The sequence below is a fragment of the Lepisma saccharinum genome, chromosome 4, assembly GCF_977018435.1.
Source record: "Lepisma saccharinum chromosome 4, izLepSacc3.1, whole genome shotgun sequence".
Lineage (NCBI taxonomy): Eukaryota > Metazoa > Arthropoda > Insecta > Zygentoma > Lepismatidae > Lepisma > Lepisma saccharinum.
The window spans coordinates 11661629-11675291 of NC_139232.1; the positions used below are offsets into that span (position 1 = coordinate 11661629).

The 13663-nt window shown below is 36.6% G+C and overlaps 1 protein-coding gene across 1 annotated transcript in view; it reads left to right on the forward strand.

Moving 5' to 3' along the window:
- The window catches only part of LOC145986377 (uncharacterized), a 137832-nt gene that overhangs the window by 95489 nt on the left and 28680 nt on the right, over positions 1-13663 (forward strand). Inside the window, exons 2-3 of the mRNA XM_083120307.1 lie at positions 3373-3504; positions 13264-13420. Of these exons, the coding sequence (XP_082976433.1) occupies positions 3373-3504; positions 13264-13420 (289 nt within the window). The remainder of the gene's footprint in view (positions 1-3372; positions 3505-13263; positions 13421-13663) is intronic.

The following is a 13663-nucleotide window of genomic DNA, read 5'->3' on the forward strand; positions in this document are numbered from 1 at the left end:
CTCAGCCTTCCTGTAAAAGATTCTGAAAGGAGAGTTCGGTAAGTTTACTGAACGGTGGGCTACAGTCCACCCTCACCCACTCAGTGTCAATGTCCTTACAAGAAAACTTTTTAAGTATTCCAATGTTCTTTTGATTTTGGTGCCTCCTCCTATGGCAAGTCCTATGTTATGGGTTCACGTAACGTATTCTTTCATCCATTTCATAAATAGTCCTGGGTTCGATTCCCGGTGGAGGCACATAGTGGTTCGGATCCCACTTCAAACTGTAGGTCCAGTCACGATTAGCCTTACTGTGCACAAAATGGACTTAAAACACCAAATCAATCAATCAATCAATCAAACCATTTCATAAATTTATCATTCAAATTCATTAACCAATCAAAAGAGGTAGGAAGAAGCACACACCAACGAAAATACTTTTACATTTACTTATATCAACAAAGTGCAAATCACTCTTGGTTAGGTCTCGGATTTGTATGTAATTACGTATTATATTCCTTTCTAGATACATACCTTGAACTGGAATATGTCAACGAATTTTATAACTGACATGATTTTGCATAAGTTTTATGTTACATATTGTTACATATTTGCCAGGATATTATATATTTTACATATTTGCTAATTTATTTTACATACAACAACATATTTCGGTATTTTTTCGATCTCTGAAACATGAAGAAAATTTGTGCCTCATATGATGTCATATTTTCTAATCAATGAGATGCATAGTGCTTACGGTCTCCTTAAATTGACTGCAAATTCGAAAGACAAGCTGAAGACCAAAACATACGGGAACTGTTATTTATCGAAAAATGCTGAAGTTTCTCCCCCTCTCCTCTTTTCAGGTTATATATTTTCGTTTCGCTTTTAGGTTTGGGCAAAGAACCTACAAACGTGACATCGGTGGACAAGAAAGCTACTTTCCTGTACGTAGCGAGATATCAATATGTTCCCTTCAATTGTACAAAAAGTACATAAGTAGCTATGTATTTCCATCCGATTATTCTTTCTGTAGATGTTTCTTTTTACAATTTGTTTCGAAAGTTACTAAGAGCTCTCTCTTTCATATTTACATATTGTACAATAATTTGCGATGTGAAAAGCTATTAATAGTTGACAAAATTGGTTTCATAAATATGTACACATTGCTGTGTCTCTTGACTTTATATCGCGCTGCGACGCCAAGGGTCCCGGGTTCGTATCCCACTCGGACTTGGTTGTTTGTGAATGTCCATTCATCAATTTCATCATTTCATCACTCATCCCCATCTTCGCAATTTAGCCAAGAGGCACAAAACGCGAAGTAAAATAAACTAAATCAATCAATCAATCTTGACTTTATAAATTTGATACAAATTTTAATTTGAACAATTTATGTCCTAATAATTATGTTGAATATGTTTAAATAAATTAAATTTGTAGCAGAATTCTTGAAATTTCTTGGATATTTGATTGTTATTAATATTACATATTCTATAATACTACATATTTTGCTACATATTTCGGTAGATATTTTATCAATTATTGTTACATATTTATGTACATATCTTGTACTTTGATATTACATAAAAATCCGAGGTCTGAGAGCCATGTTTAAAAGAATGTTTGTTAACATAGTTTTTAAAAAAATTCATTTGAAGCATTTATTTTTCTTTGTATATAATATATATTATACTTGAGTCGAGAAGTATAGGCGTACGTAATATTCGATATATTAGTATAGCCATTGAATTCGATATCATTTCACCATTATATTTAATACTGATACTTAGGGAAAGAATTTTAAGGTGCAGCACCATTCCAAAAATATAACTACTTTTCGTGAGATTAGCACATTTATCCTTTTTTTTTGCCCCCTCTTTGATACTTCAGCACCTTCTTCCTTCCTTTTATTTCATGTTCTGTTAAAAAAAATGAACAGAAAAATAAATGATTTTCACTCATCTTGAGCAGCTTCATAAAATCCTATACAGGCCCCTTGGCGGAGTGGTTAGCACATCGCGCTACGACGCCAGGGGTCCCCGGTTCGAATCCCGGCCTGGGTAACGATATTTGTGAGTGTTCATTCATCAATTTCATCATGTCATCACTCATCCCCATCTTCGCAATTTAGCCACAAGTGACACAAAAAACGAAGTAAAATAAAGCAAATCAATCAATCAATAAATAAAATCCTATAGTCTCATTTTGTAGAACAGAACGAGAGCTATAAAATTGTATCTTATAATCATTGCAGCCTCAATAGTTCCCAAGATAATGTAGCAAAACCCGCGAGAGAAAACACAAGCTTTAACAAAATCTATTCGGCAGAACTACAGTTCTCTATGCGGTCCGCGTGCATTATATACAGAATGCGCAGAAAAAGAGAACATTTAATAAAAGCATTTTATCAGCACCAATTTTTTTGCCTTTTTGAAAACATTTTCAGAATCCTTTTTTTCCCTCTCCCGACCACAATTTTACACCTTAAACTCCTTTCCCTAGTGATAATAAAATAAAGCCATGGAAACAGAGACATGACGCTTTTGTCATTCAGTGCGGTGTATTAAAAATAAAAGTAATCGTTGGAAGTAAGGCATGAAGGCTAGAGAATGCAAGAGGTATTTACGTATATATATCTTAGGAAATTATTTATGAAAAACTGCTTTGAGTGTTCTAATTTCATTTTAAACTTGAAATGCAGATGATTTTAGATTAACATTATTTCCATATGCTTGTTCAATATTTTATTCTTTCTATATTCCTTTGATTATTTCTATAAGCAGTAAAGAATAAATTATTTTATTGTTCTCTTTTAACAATATTAGAGAGCTGCTTCCACCTATGATGATATTTTGATTTACATTCTACTGATTGGATCAAAAGTGCGACACATTTTCTTGTGTAGCGTTCTCTATTCATAAATATTTTCTTCTTGTCTACTATCACGGAATTTACAGCTATACAATGCAGTAAAATGTACTCTCGTAACGTCGTCGCCTTGTAATCAAGAGATCCCGGCTTCGAGGCATAGTGGTTCAGATCCTACTTTAAACTGTAGGTCCAGTCCCGATTAGCCTATCTGTGCATAAATCGAACTCAGAGCTACCTTGTAAAAATGTTTTAGCTGTGAAAATTTGTGCGTATATCTCCTATTCTACACCATTTCATTGGAGTACATTACCAGTTTCACAATTTGTGAACAGCAAATCACAAAATAAGAATTCATTATACGAATGGTAGATTTTCAATGTTGGTGGTGAGTATCTTGGAAAATGAAAACTGTTTTCAAGTCAGTATCTCACTTACTATTTCTTTAAATAAAAGTTTGTGACCTACTTACTGACTTAGCCTCGTAAATTCTTGCTAACAATGTTGTTTCTGTTGCAGAGCCTCTACCGATGAAACTGAGAGCCCTTCCACAGTCTTTCTGGCAGCAACCGAACAACACGAACAGTTTGTCTCCAGGAACAGTCTATCCTGTTCTGCCTCCTCTGAGCCATTCGCAGGACGACGTTACAGGTAAGGAAGTCTCCTTTGCGCTTTTCTCAATATTTATAGCAATCTTATTTTATTAAAATAATAAAGTATAAGAAATAATACATTTTTATTTCTGTTTATTGTCCGCCCACATCCATGCCCCCAAACCGTGTTTCTTCACTTTTCCCACGCTGACGATCACTCGACAGTTTTTGAGCCAATCGGAAACGAGGAAAATGTAATCTGGTAGAGAGCGAACGAATAGGAAGCAGAGAAGCAGCGCTTAAGTTTGCGGTGTTGCCACTTCCTAGTTTATTCATTACTTTTTCATGTCATTCAAGAAGTTCATTTTGTACAATTACAGTGGTAGTGGCTAGTGTGCTGTGCGTACATGTCTGCATTCCCATGTAGCTTATTCGTAGCCTGGCTTACCCCAATAGAGGTGCTTGACAGTAAACAGGACAACGTCGGGTGGTTTATGTTAAAAAGGTCAACGTTCGGCAAGCGCGGGAACAGTGACAGCTTATGTTCAACGCGGTTTAGCAAATAAGAAGATGCTCTTTTAGACCAAACATGCATTTCTATAGGTTCTAGGTGTATACTAAATGTGACTTCACGCAGAAAATAATCCCGCCCTCTGCCTCCGTAATTTTTTTTCTGGTGTCGTCACTCTATTGTTGAATTTGGAGATATCTGATTTTACATCCCATCTGCACTACAAGTAAAATTTCCGTTATGTAGTGAAGGTTTCATTCGATTAAATTGACGTATAGAGCCACCACGGCTCTGGATGTGACTTTATATTTGTGTCTCCTTACGTCAATGTCATGTAATCATCATTCACAATCATCGTCGCGATTATCCTAATAAAGAGAGGCAGGAAGAAGACGTAAAATGAGAAATATGTAAACGGTGGATAAAATAATTCACATATGCAATTATTTATATTATTATTTTACGTCGCTTTTCTGACGATTTTGGCTAATCGCTACGATGAGCATGGGTGATAATTAGATTAAATTGATGAATAAACACTCTAAAGAACACCCATGCCCTGACCAGGACTCGAACCCGGGAACTTCGCTGCTGGGCCACAAAGTCGGATAGTCATTCTCAGGGTACTTCGAAATATCCAATGGGCCGTACTTCTTAAGTACGTGTAACGATTGAAAATTTTTGGCAAATCTTTTTAATATTTAATAGCCCTCGTATAAATTCATTTGGAGTTTTAATCTTTTGAATGTACATTTTTATCTTTTATCTTTGTTAACATTGTAACGCAGTTTCGGCCCAACGAGAAAGAACGCAAAGCAAGTAGAAGCTTGCGTTGTTTTTCTTCCTTAACAACAATGAGTTCTTTTCGTTCGGCGCTGCGTGGGTTTGTAAATAAGTTTAGCTTGCATTGTGTTTCTGGATATGTCTTTTGGAAAGGGTAATTGTTAGATGCTAAAAATAACTTTTCAGTTTGTCGAAATCTTTTGTTGAGAAATAGGATTGCGCAATCTCGCAAGTATAAATATCAGCGTTCTCGCTGGCAGATTAAATCAGTATAGCAGTAGGTTCCGGAATCGTTAGGTGATTAAATCGCTTGTCGAGGTCCAGGGCTGGGAGAACACAGGCGTTGTGAGGGGAGTGGCTGGTCAGCTCTCCCTTCTACAATGTCCTGAGTTTTCCGTAAGCCACCTTTCTGGATTTGTGCTGGTCAGCATGATCCTTAAAGGGGATTTTGGCAGGCTTGTAAATAATTTGATTTATACATAATTAATCTTAATAATTTAAAATTTTGTTTCATAAATTCTATCGAAGTTGGCACTGGTCAGTGTGACTCCGGTATAAATTCAAGTTATACATCCTTCTCGTCGAGTTATTTGTTTTAATTCTTAAATCATTTTGAATTCTCCTGGTCAGGAGGTTCATTTAAATAAATTTGTTTCTTTGATACTTAAATCCGAGAGCATACCTCTGGTCAGAGGATGTCTCTTAAATCTAATAACTTATATAGTTTCACGTCCGTTTCTAAAGTCTGAGTATCCGGAACGTTTATTGGTTTCTCTTATTTTGGTTTTATGTTAGATATAATTTTGAAACAGTTATAATAGGTGACCGGTCGAGTAAATGTTTTTATAGAAATTCGTTTAAGGTAAAAGTCTATTGTTTTGCTTTTGCAATGTAAGTAGCCAAAAAGGGTAGACAGAGTCCCCTGTTATGTTATGGAATTCCAAGCGAACATTTGTAGTTTGTGGCCGAGAGATGGCTTTGGTAATTGGGTAGAGACTGGCTCCCCTTATCTTTAGTTATGAATGTTATTGAAGGTTGGCCCCGAAGAGGGTAGTATACCTCGAGAGTTCTAAAGAACATAATACTGAAGTGAAAATATGACAGAAGCACAAATAGATATTTACGGATAAGAAGTTTATGTAATTTTCTTTTGGTTTTGGTTAATGGAAATTGTCGATCATTGCTGTTAATTTGTCACCTGTTTATTGAAACCAAGTTAAGCTGGGATATGGACGATATATATATATATATCTATATAAGAGAGAGCTCTCTGGATTGTATTTTTTGAGAAAGCAAGTTTCAGTCTATGTTTTTCGGAAGTTATTTGAACAGAAATTAAATTTTGGCATTGTAATTTTCTCTCGGTCTGAAGATTGTATACTTTCTTTTATCCTAACATATATATGGATTAGTAAATAAATTTATAATCGTTATTTGGTATTTCTTTGTAGTAAGTTTGCCTAATAAGTATAAATTAACTGACTTCCTTTTGGTTGGAGAGGTGTCCCGCCGTTACTGGTCAGTGAGGCGGAGGCCTTATCAATCCAAAGGACGCCAGAATTGATTATGCTGATTTCAATCGCGAATCGTATGCGTATCCTCACTGGTCAGTGGAATGCGGGTGCGATTGCGGTGGAGTTCAAGCATGAGAAAGGGCTAATATAATATGGTCTTGGTTATGTAAGTGTAAATTTAACTTTTGATTATATTATTATCTTGAAACAGACCCTTACCCGAACTTTGGGATGCGGGGTCTCATGCCCCGCAGGAACTGAGCGTAGTCGTGGCATTTATATATTTATAACAGAAAGATATTTGGTAGGCAGCGACGCCCGGTCTTTGTCTGTCGAGGGGATCGAGTCGGTGTGTCGTGTGCTAGGCAACGTAGGCAACCAAGCTTAACTTTGCAAGTGACGCCCATTACGTGGGGCCAACCAAGCTTAACTTTGCAAGTGGCGCCCAACGTGGGGCCCGATTAGAAAAGGGAACCTGTTTTGCTCATATTGTAAAAAAAAAAAAAAATAGTTGTATATTATGCCATAACGTGGGCCTCGATTAGAAAAGGGAACCTGTTTTGCTCATATTGTAAAAAAAAAATAGTTGTATATTAAGCCATAACGTTGGGGCTCGATAGAAGAAGGGAATCTGTATTAGCATATATTGTAAAATAGTTATAATATATTATTCCATAAAATATTTTTATTGTATGCACGAAAGTAAAGTGAAAAGACACTGGATGTAGTGCAGATAAGTGAGAATTGTGTTTTAACTGAGATTGTCTTGAAAAGTAGACTACAATTTGAAGTGACACACTTATTGATGACTGAAAGTGAAGATTCTTGGACTTTGACGAAACCTGATAAAGAGATTGAAATGGAAATACTAAGTAGTAAAACCAGCAGAGAAAATTGACTCTTTGAAAATTTGTGACTTGGTGAAAGCAGAGGATGAGATAAGTGACACGAAATTTTAGTTCAATAATTACAGTGTCAAAATGTTAGAAGAAAAGTAGAATGCTGTCGAAGAAGTTTCGTCCAGCCAACACCTCGACTGGAAACAATAGACTGAGAGATATTAGACGACTTTCACAGCCCGAAAGCACTTCAAGAGAATTGTGAGAAAGGAGTAATGGATCGCCAATCAATGAAGAAGCAGGAGATAATTTGGATGGTTGGAGTTTCTCGTCACGTGAAAGAGAGGATGAGGAAGTGATACAGGTGTACCGCGACCTACTTGAAGATGGAAAAATGTCAGTTGAAAAATTAATGAAAGAACTTGAGTGCCGAGGGATAACAAAGACCACTTGTGCGAACTTTTTTCGGTTAAAAAGAAAAGCCATCGTGGTAAAAAAGGGCATGGCTTTTCTTAAAGTCTGAGGTATTTGTTTGAGTGTATATATATATATGTATGTAAATTAGTATTGTCATAGCGTGTAGATTAGTAAGTAAGTTAGAGGCAATCATTTGTTAATTGGATTTTCATTTGAGAATTTTTCTCAAAAAGAAGGAATTTAATTTATTTATTTTTTTGATAAAAATTCTCCAAAAAAAAGAAAGGGGCATATTGTAACGATTGAAAATTTTTGGCAAATCTTTTTAATATTTAATAGCCCTCGTATAAATTCATTTGGAGTTTTAATCTTTTGAATGTACATTTTTATCTTTTATCTTTGTTAACATTGTAACGCAGTTTCGGCCCAACGAGAAAGAACGCAAAGCAAGTAGAAGCTTGCGTTGTTTTTCTTCCTTAACAACAATGAGTTCTTTTCGTTCGGCGCTGCGTGGGTTTGTAAATAAGTTTAGCTTGCATTGTGTTTCTGGATATGTCTTTTGGAAAGGGTAATTGTTAGATGCTAAAAATAACTTTTCAGTTTGTCGAAATCTTTTGTTGAGAAATAGGATTGCGCAATCTCGCAAGTATAAATATCAGCGTTCTCGCTGGCAGATTAAATCAGTATAGCAGTAGGTTCCGGAATCGTTAGGTGATTAAATCGCTTGTCGAGGTCCAGGGCTGGGAGAACACAGGCGTTGTGAGGGGAGTGGCTGGTCAGCTCTCCCTTCTACAATGTCCTGAGTTTTCCGTAAGCCACCTTTCTGGATTTGTGCTGGTCAGCATGATCCTTAAAGGGGATTTTGGCAGGCTTGTAAATAATTTGATTTATACATAATTAATCTTAATAATTTAAAATTTTGTTTCATAAATTCTATCGAAGTTGGCACTGGTCAGTGTGACTCCGGTATAAATTCAAGTTATACATCCTTCTCGTCGAGTTATTTGTTTTAATTCTTAAATCATTTTGAATTCTCCTGGTCAGGAGGTTCATTTAAATAAATTTGTTTCTTTGATACTTAAATCCGAGAGCATACCTCTGGTCAGAGGATGTCTCTTAAATCTAATAACTTATATAGTTTCACGTCCGTTTCTAAAGTCTGAGTATCCGGAACGTTTATTGGTTTCTCTTATTTTGGTTTTATGTTAGATATAATTTTGAAACAGTTATAATAGGTGACCGGTCGAGTAAATGTTTTTATAGAAATTCGTTTAAGGTAAAAGTCTATTGTTTTGCTTTTGCAATGTAAGTAGCCAAAAAGGGTAGACAGAGTCCCCTGTTATGTTATGGAATTCCAAGCGAACATTTGTAGTTTGTGGCCGAGAGATGGCTTTGGTAATTGGGTAGAGACTGGCTCCCCTTATCTTTAGTTATGAATGTTATTGAAGGTTGGCCCCGAAGAGGGTAGTATACCTCGAGAGTTCTAAAGAACATAATACTGAAGTGAAAATATGACAGAAGCACAAATAGATATTTACGGATAAGAAGTTTATGTAATTTTCTTTTGGTTTTGGTTAATGGAAATTGTCGATCATTGCTGTTAATTTGTCACCTGTTTATTGAAACCAAGTTAAGCTGGGATATGGACGATATATATATATATATCTATATAAGAGAGAGCTCTCTGGATTGTATTTTTTGAGAAAGCAAGTTTCAGTCTATGTTTTTCGGAAGTTATTTGAACAGAAATTAAATTTTGGCATTGTAATTTTCTCTCGATCTGAAGATTGTATACTTTCTTTTATCCTAACATATATATGGATTAGTAAATAAATTTATAATCGTTATTTGGTATTTCTTTGTAGTAAGTTTGCCTAATAAGTATAAATTAACTGACTTCCTTTTGGTTGGAGAGGTGTCCCGCCGTTACTGGTCAGTGAGGCGGAGGCCTTATCAATCCAAAGGACGCCAGAATTGATTATGCTGATTTCAATCGCGAATCGTATGCGTATCCTCACTGGTCAGTGGAATGCGGGTGCGATTGCGGTGGAGTTCAAGCATGAGAAAGGGCTAATATAATATGAAGTCTTGGTTATGTAAGTGTAAATTTAACTTTTGATTATATTATTATCTTGAAACAGACCCTTACCCGAACTTTGGGATGCGGGGTCTCATGCCCCGCAGGAACTGAGCGTAGTCGTGGCATTTATATATTTATAACAGAAAGATATTTGGTAGGCAGCGACGCCCGGTCTTTGTCTGTCGAGGGGATCGAGTCGGTGTGTCGTGTGTCTTGGCAACGGGCTATCCGCCTTCTCGTAACATACGTTTTAAGCGTAAACAGTCTGAACCGGGACTGGATATACAGTTTAAAGTGGGATCTGTTCCCCTCACCCGGATCGAACCCAGGACTCGTTGATTACCAGGCAGCAAGGTTACAACTACACCATAAGGAAGGCCTTGTATTGTGAGAGTAAAGCCCAACTGTGACTTAATAAGGTGTAATAGGAGCATGCTGTATGCGTCAGGGACAGACTAGCATTTAGGAGAATTGTGGAGAATGCTTCACTCAGGGCCTCCACTAAGGGCTTTGGAATTTGGAGAGGGCCGTGAAATGAAAAACATGAAATACTTGAAAGTTTTAAAACAAAAGAAAAGCTAACCAGATTTGACAATTATGAATAGGGACATGATAAATTTGCATAAAAATCCTCAAACCTCAAATATCATATTTAAAATTTGTATATCCTCTCCCCTTCGTTATATTGCTGTACATTTGCAAAGTCATGTTTTCAGCAGTCAACAGGGGCAATGTTAGCTCCAGGCCTCTGTATAAATTCGACTGTGGTCAGGAGCAGTGTTGCCACATGAAGGGAAATTTCCCTTTTACAGGGAAATTCGGACCGAAATTTTAGCCAAAAGGGAAAAGGGAATTTCGATGAAAAATACCACAATTGCAGTGAAATTTTAAAGTCATCTGACTACATTACTACAGTTTAAGTTACTTTCGAATTTCATATCCACATTTTTTATGTTATTTATTTTTCTATTCCTACTAGTTTCTGCTCCTTTAAGTTTATTGTATGTTGCTTTTATGCATCTTTGGATAAATAATAATGATGAGGATTAACGATTAAATAGATTCATGACTAGGATTCAAATCTGGGACAACTGGTCAGGAAATAATGAAACTGAAATTTGATTTTTTTTAAATACTTCCACCACCACCACTAATAATGCTGCTGCTACTACTACTACTACTAATTATTATTATTATATAATTTGTTTAGGTGAAGGGAAAAATTGGTCCAAAAAGGGAAATTTTGTCCCTTGGAAAGGGAAATTGTGCCCTCGTATCGTGGCAACACTGGTCAGGAGATGCCCCATGAACGATAGAAATTTATTGTAACACTTTTATTACCAACACGTGTTGCCAAACCACAATCCTGTTGTCAGGGCGACAACGTATCTAGCTACAGGCTGCTCTCTCTTCTCTGCATCTTTCATTTCTTCTCTGTCTCTATTTTTTCTTTCTGTTTTTCTCTCTACTTTTCTTCCTCCTATCTAACTCTTTCATCTTCTGTAACTAATGCTTTTTCTCTCTCTATTTCCTTCTTTGTTCCACTCCTCTTTACTTTCTCAAATTGTGCATTTATGTCTCTCCTTGTGTGGGGGAATTTCTCTTCTTTTTAAAAGATCTGAATGTAGTACATTAACACCTCGTTAATCGGGAACCCGATATGCCGGACAGGCAAAAAAACAAAAAAACAACACACAATGCAAGGTTTTAAATGTAGCTAGAAGTCAACAAGAGAACTTCCCAAGGAAAAGGCAGTCAACCACTGATGAAATTCTGTTTCCCGCAGACTTTGTACTGTACTGTATAGTGTATTTAGGACTATGCCCTTTACATACACCATAATAAACGTGTTTTGTTGCTATAAACGGAGTTTTAATGCACTTTCTCCTGTTCTTTTAGGTTATTTCAGATAATCCGGACTTTCGTTAAACCGGTCAACTTATCCCCCACATTAGTCCGGATTAACTAGGTTTTACTGTAATTACGGCACCAGATTTTCTGGTGTGTGTGAGGGGGGAAGGGGTCACTGGATATCTGTTAATGATTTGAGTGGGCTAAATTTTCAAACGAAATGTTATTCGAATACTTAGAAATTATAATGTAACTATAATGTGTATATAGGAAATATCGACTAATATTCGACAAGATATGGCGCTGCTTAATTTCAACCCTGTGGAGGAAATCTGCCACTCGGTGCAAGATAATGGTAACCCACAGTGTGACCAAAATTGAGTTACAGTTGTTTCACGAGCCTACATATGTTTATCTTCCGATACTTCCATGTTTGTTATCTGGCGTGAGCGAAATTATACCATCACCACATATTCGTAGCAATATAATGGTAACCAACAAGGTAAGATGGCCGCCATGCTGAGGAAGCGTGCACGTCCATCTGACAAATTGAAAAGTGATCTTGTCGGAGATATAATTTAATTTGAAGGTAGTGATTTATCGTACGACATACAACCCATCAAGCAATGAAAGTTCCTCAGATAATTATGGAAGTATAAGTACTTATTTGTTTTATTCGTTTTAATTCATTGTGCTGCGTACCATTATGTTGCAGCGGAAAAAGAAGTTTTGTGTCGAATACCATTCTTGCTCCTAAATGCTCTGGAAAATGTTCGGTGTTTCCATTAGAGACAGTTCCCATGACCTCAGATGATAAAGTCACTGCTACATCAGATCTCAAGTTCACTTTTCAAGGGAAGTCACCTAGGAAAATGAAGTGCAACCAGTTGGTGCGGTACCAACAGAAGAATTTGCGAAACAGTGGGCATGAATACATATCAACTGCAAAGAAAAATATGAAAGCAGCTGCTTCTGGTGAATATTGAAGAACTGCCTGCTAATCAAAGAGTATAGCTGTTTACGTAAACTTGATAATTTTGACCTCCAAAATTCATATCTGTTCCTGCACGAGACTGATTAACACTAATTCCTTAAATTGTCAGCATTTTTTAAAAAAATCCAAAAAAAAAAACAACTACATTTTTCATTTGTGTGTACTGAATTTCACTATATAATGCATAAATTATTATATTAAAAGTTGCAAGAAACAATGGTAAACAGTTGGGTGCAATACAATGATAAGCCACATCATTTTTTTTTCCACAACTTGCCTCTTATTTTATTGTGAAAATATTTTGTTGCCGCAATGCACAGACTATGTGTTATGTGATCATTGAACGTCTCTCTTTTATCTACATAGTAGTTTCAAGACATTTAAAAGCATATCTGTGAAATCAATGAATTTCCCAAATATTCAATCGCCTTTTTCTCAAAGGTGTGGGTTGCCATTTACTTGCCCCGAGGGGCAGAAACAAACGAGAGCTAAGAAGGTGGTTTCCGATTTTTTCCATCGGATCACAGGACAGCCAACGTTCCAACGTACAGGTTACGAGAAGAACTATGTTTTTTTTCCTACCTGGCTCCTCTGGGTGCCATCTTTACAACTTTTATTTTTTTGGATACTCCATAGATGCGTTACCCCCACACCCCCTATACGCCTTCATGGCGTGGTGCTATGCACAGGGGAACACTTTACCTTTTTTTACCATAGATGCTATAAGAAAAATCCTTACAGTTTGTTTATCTGTGGCAGTAATAGTTGACAATTTGTCGTGTTTTATGTATTTTCGTTATTATCTTTTATTACTATTTCTTGTTGCAGAGGTGCGACCGATAACTCCACCCGAAGAGAGGGAAAGACAAAGGGAAGAGCGGAGGGTGGTCAGTGTAGCGAACACTGACCTCCTGTTCAGCCTGTTCAAAGGGGTCGAAGAAGATCAACAGGGGGCGAGCAAAGTCACCGTGGTCAGAAGGGGCAGGTGAGTTGTTTCGCCGTTTCATCATTTTATGGCGATAATTGTCATCTAGGTTTTGCTCAGGTTAAAAAATCGTTTTATAAATCCGAAAACTTGCTTTCTTTATTGCATTATTCCAAAACAAAACCTTGTCTACTTCTTTCAAATTATGAAATTGTGGACATTTTAGGAGATGTGGATAAATGACTGACGGCCCTGCAGCACATTATTTTGTAAATTATATTAAGGCGCGTTTAGGGCAAACGC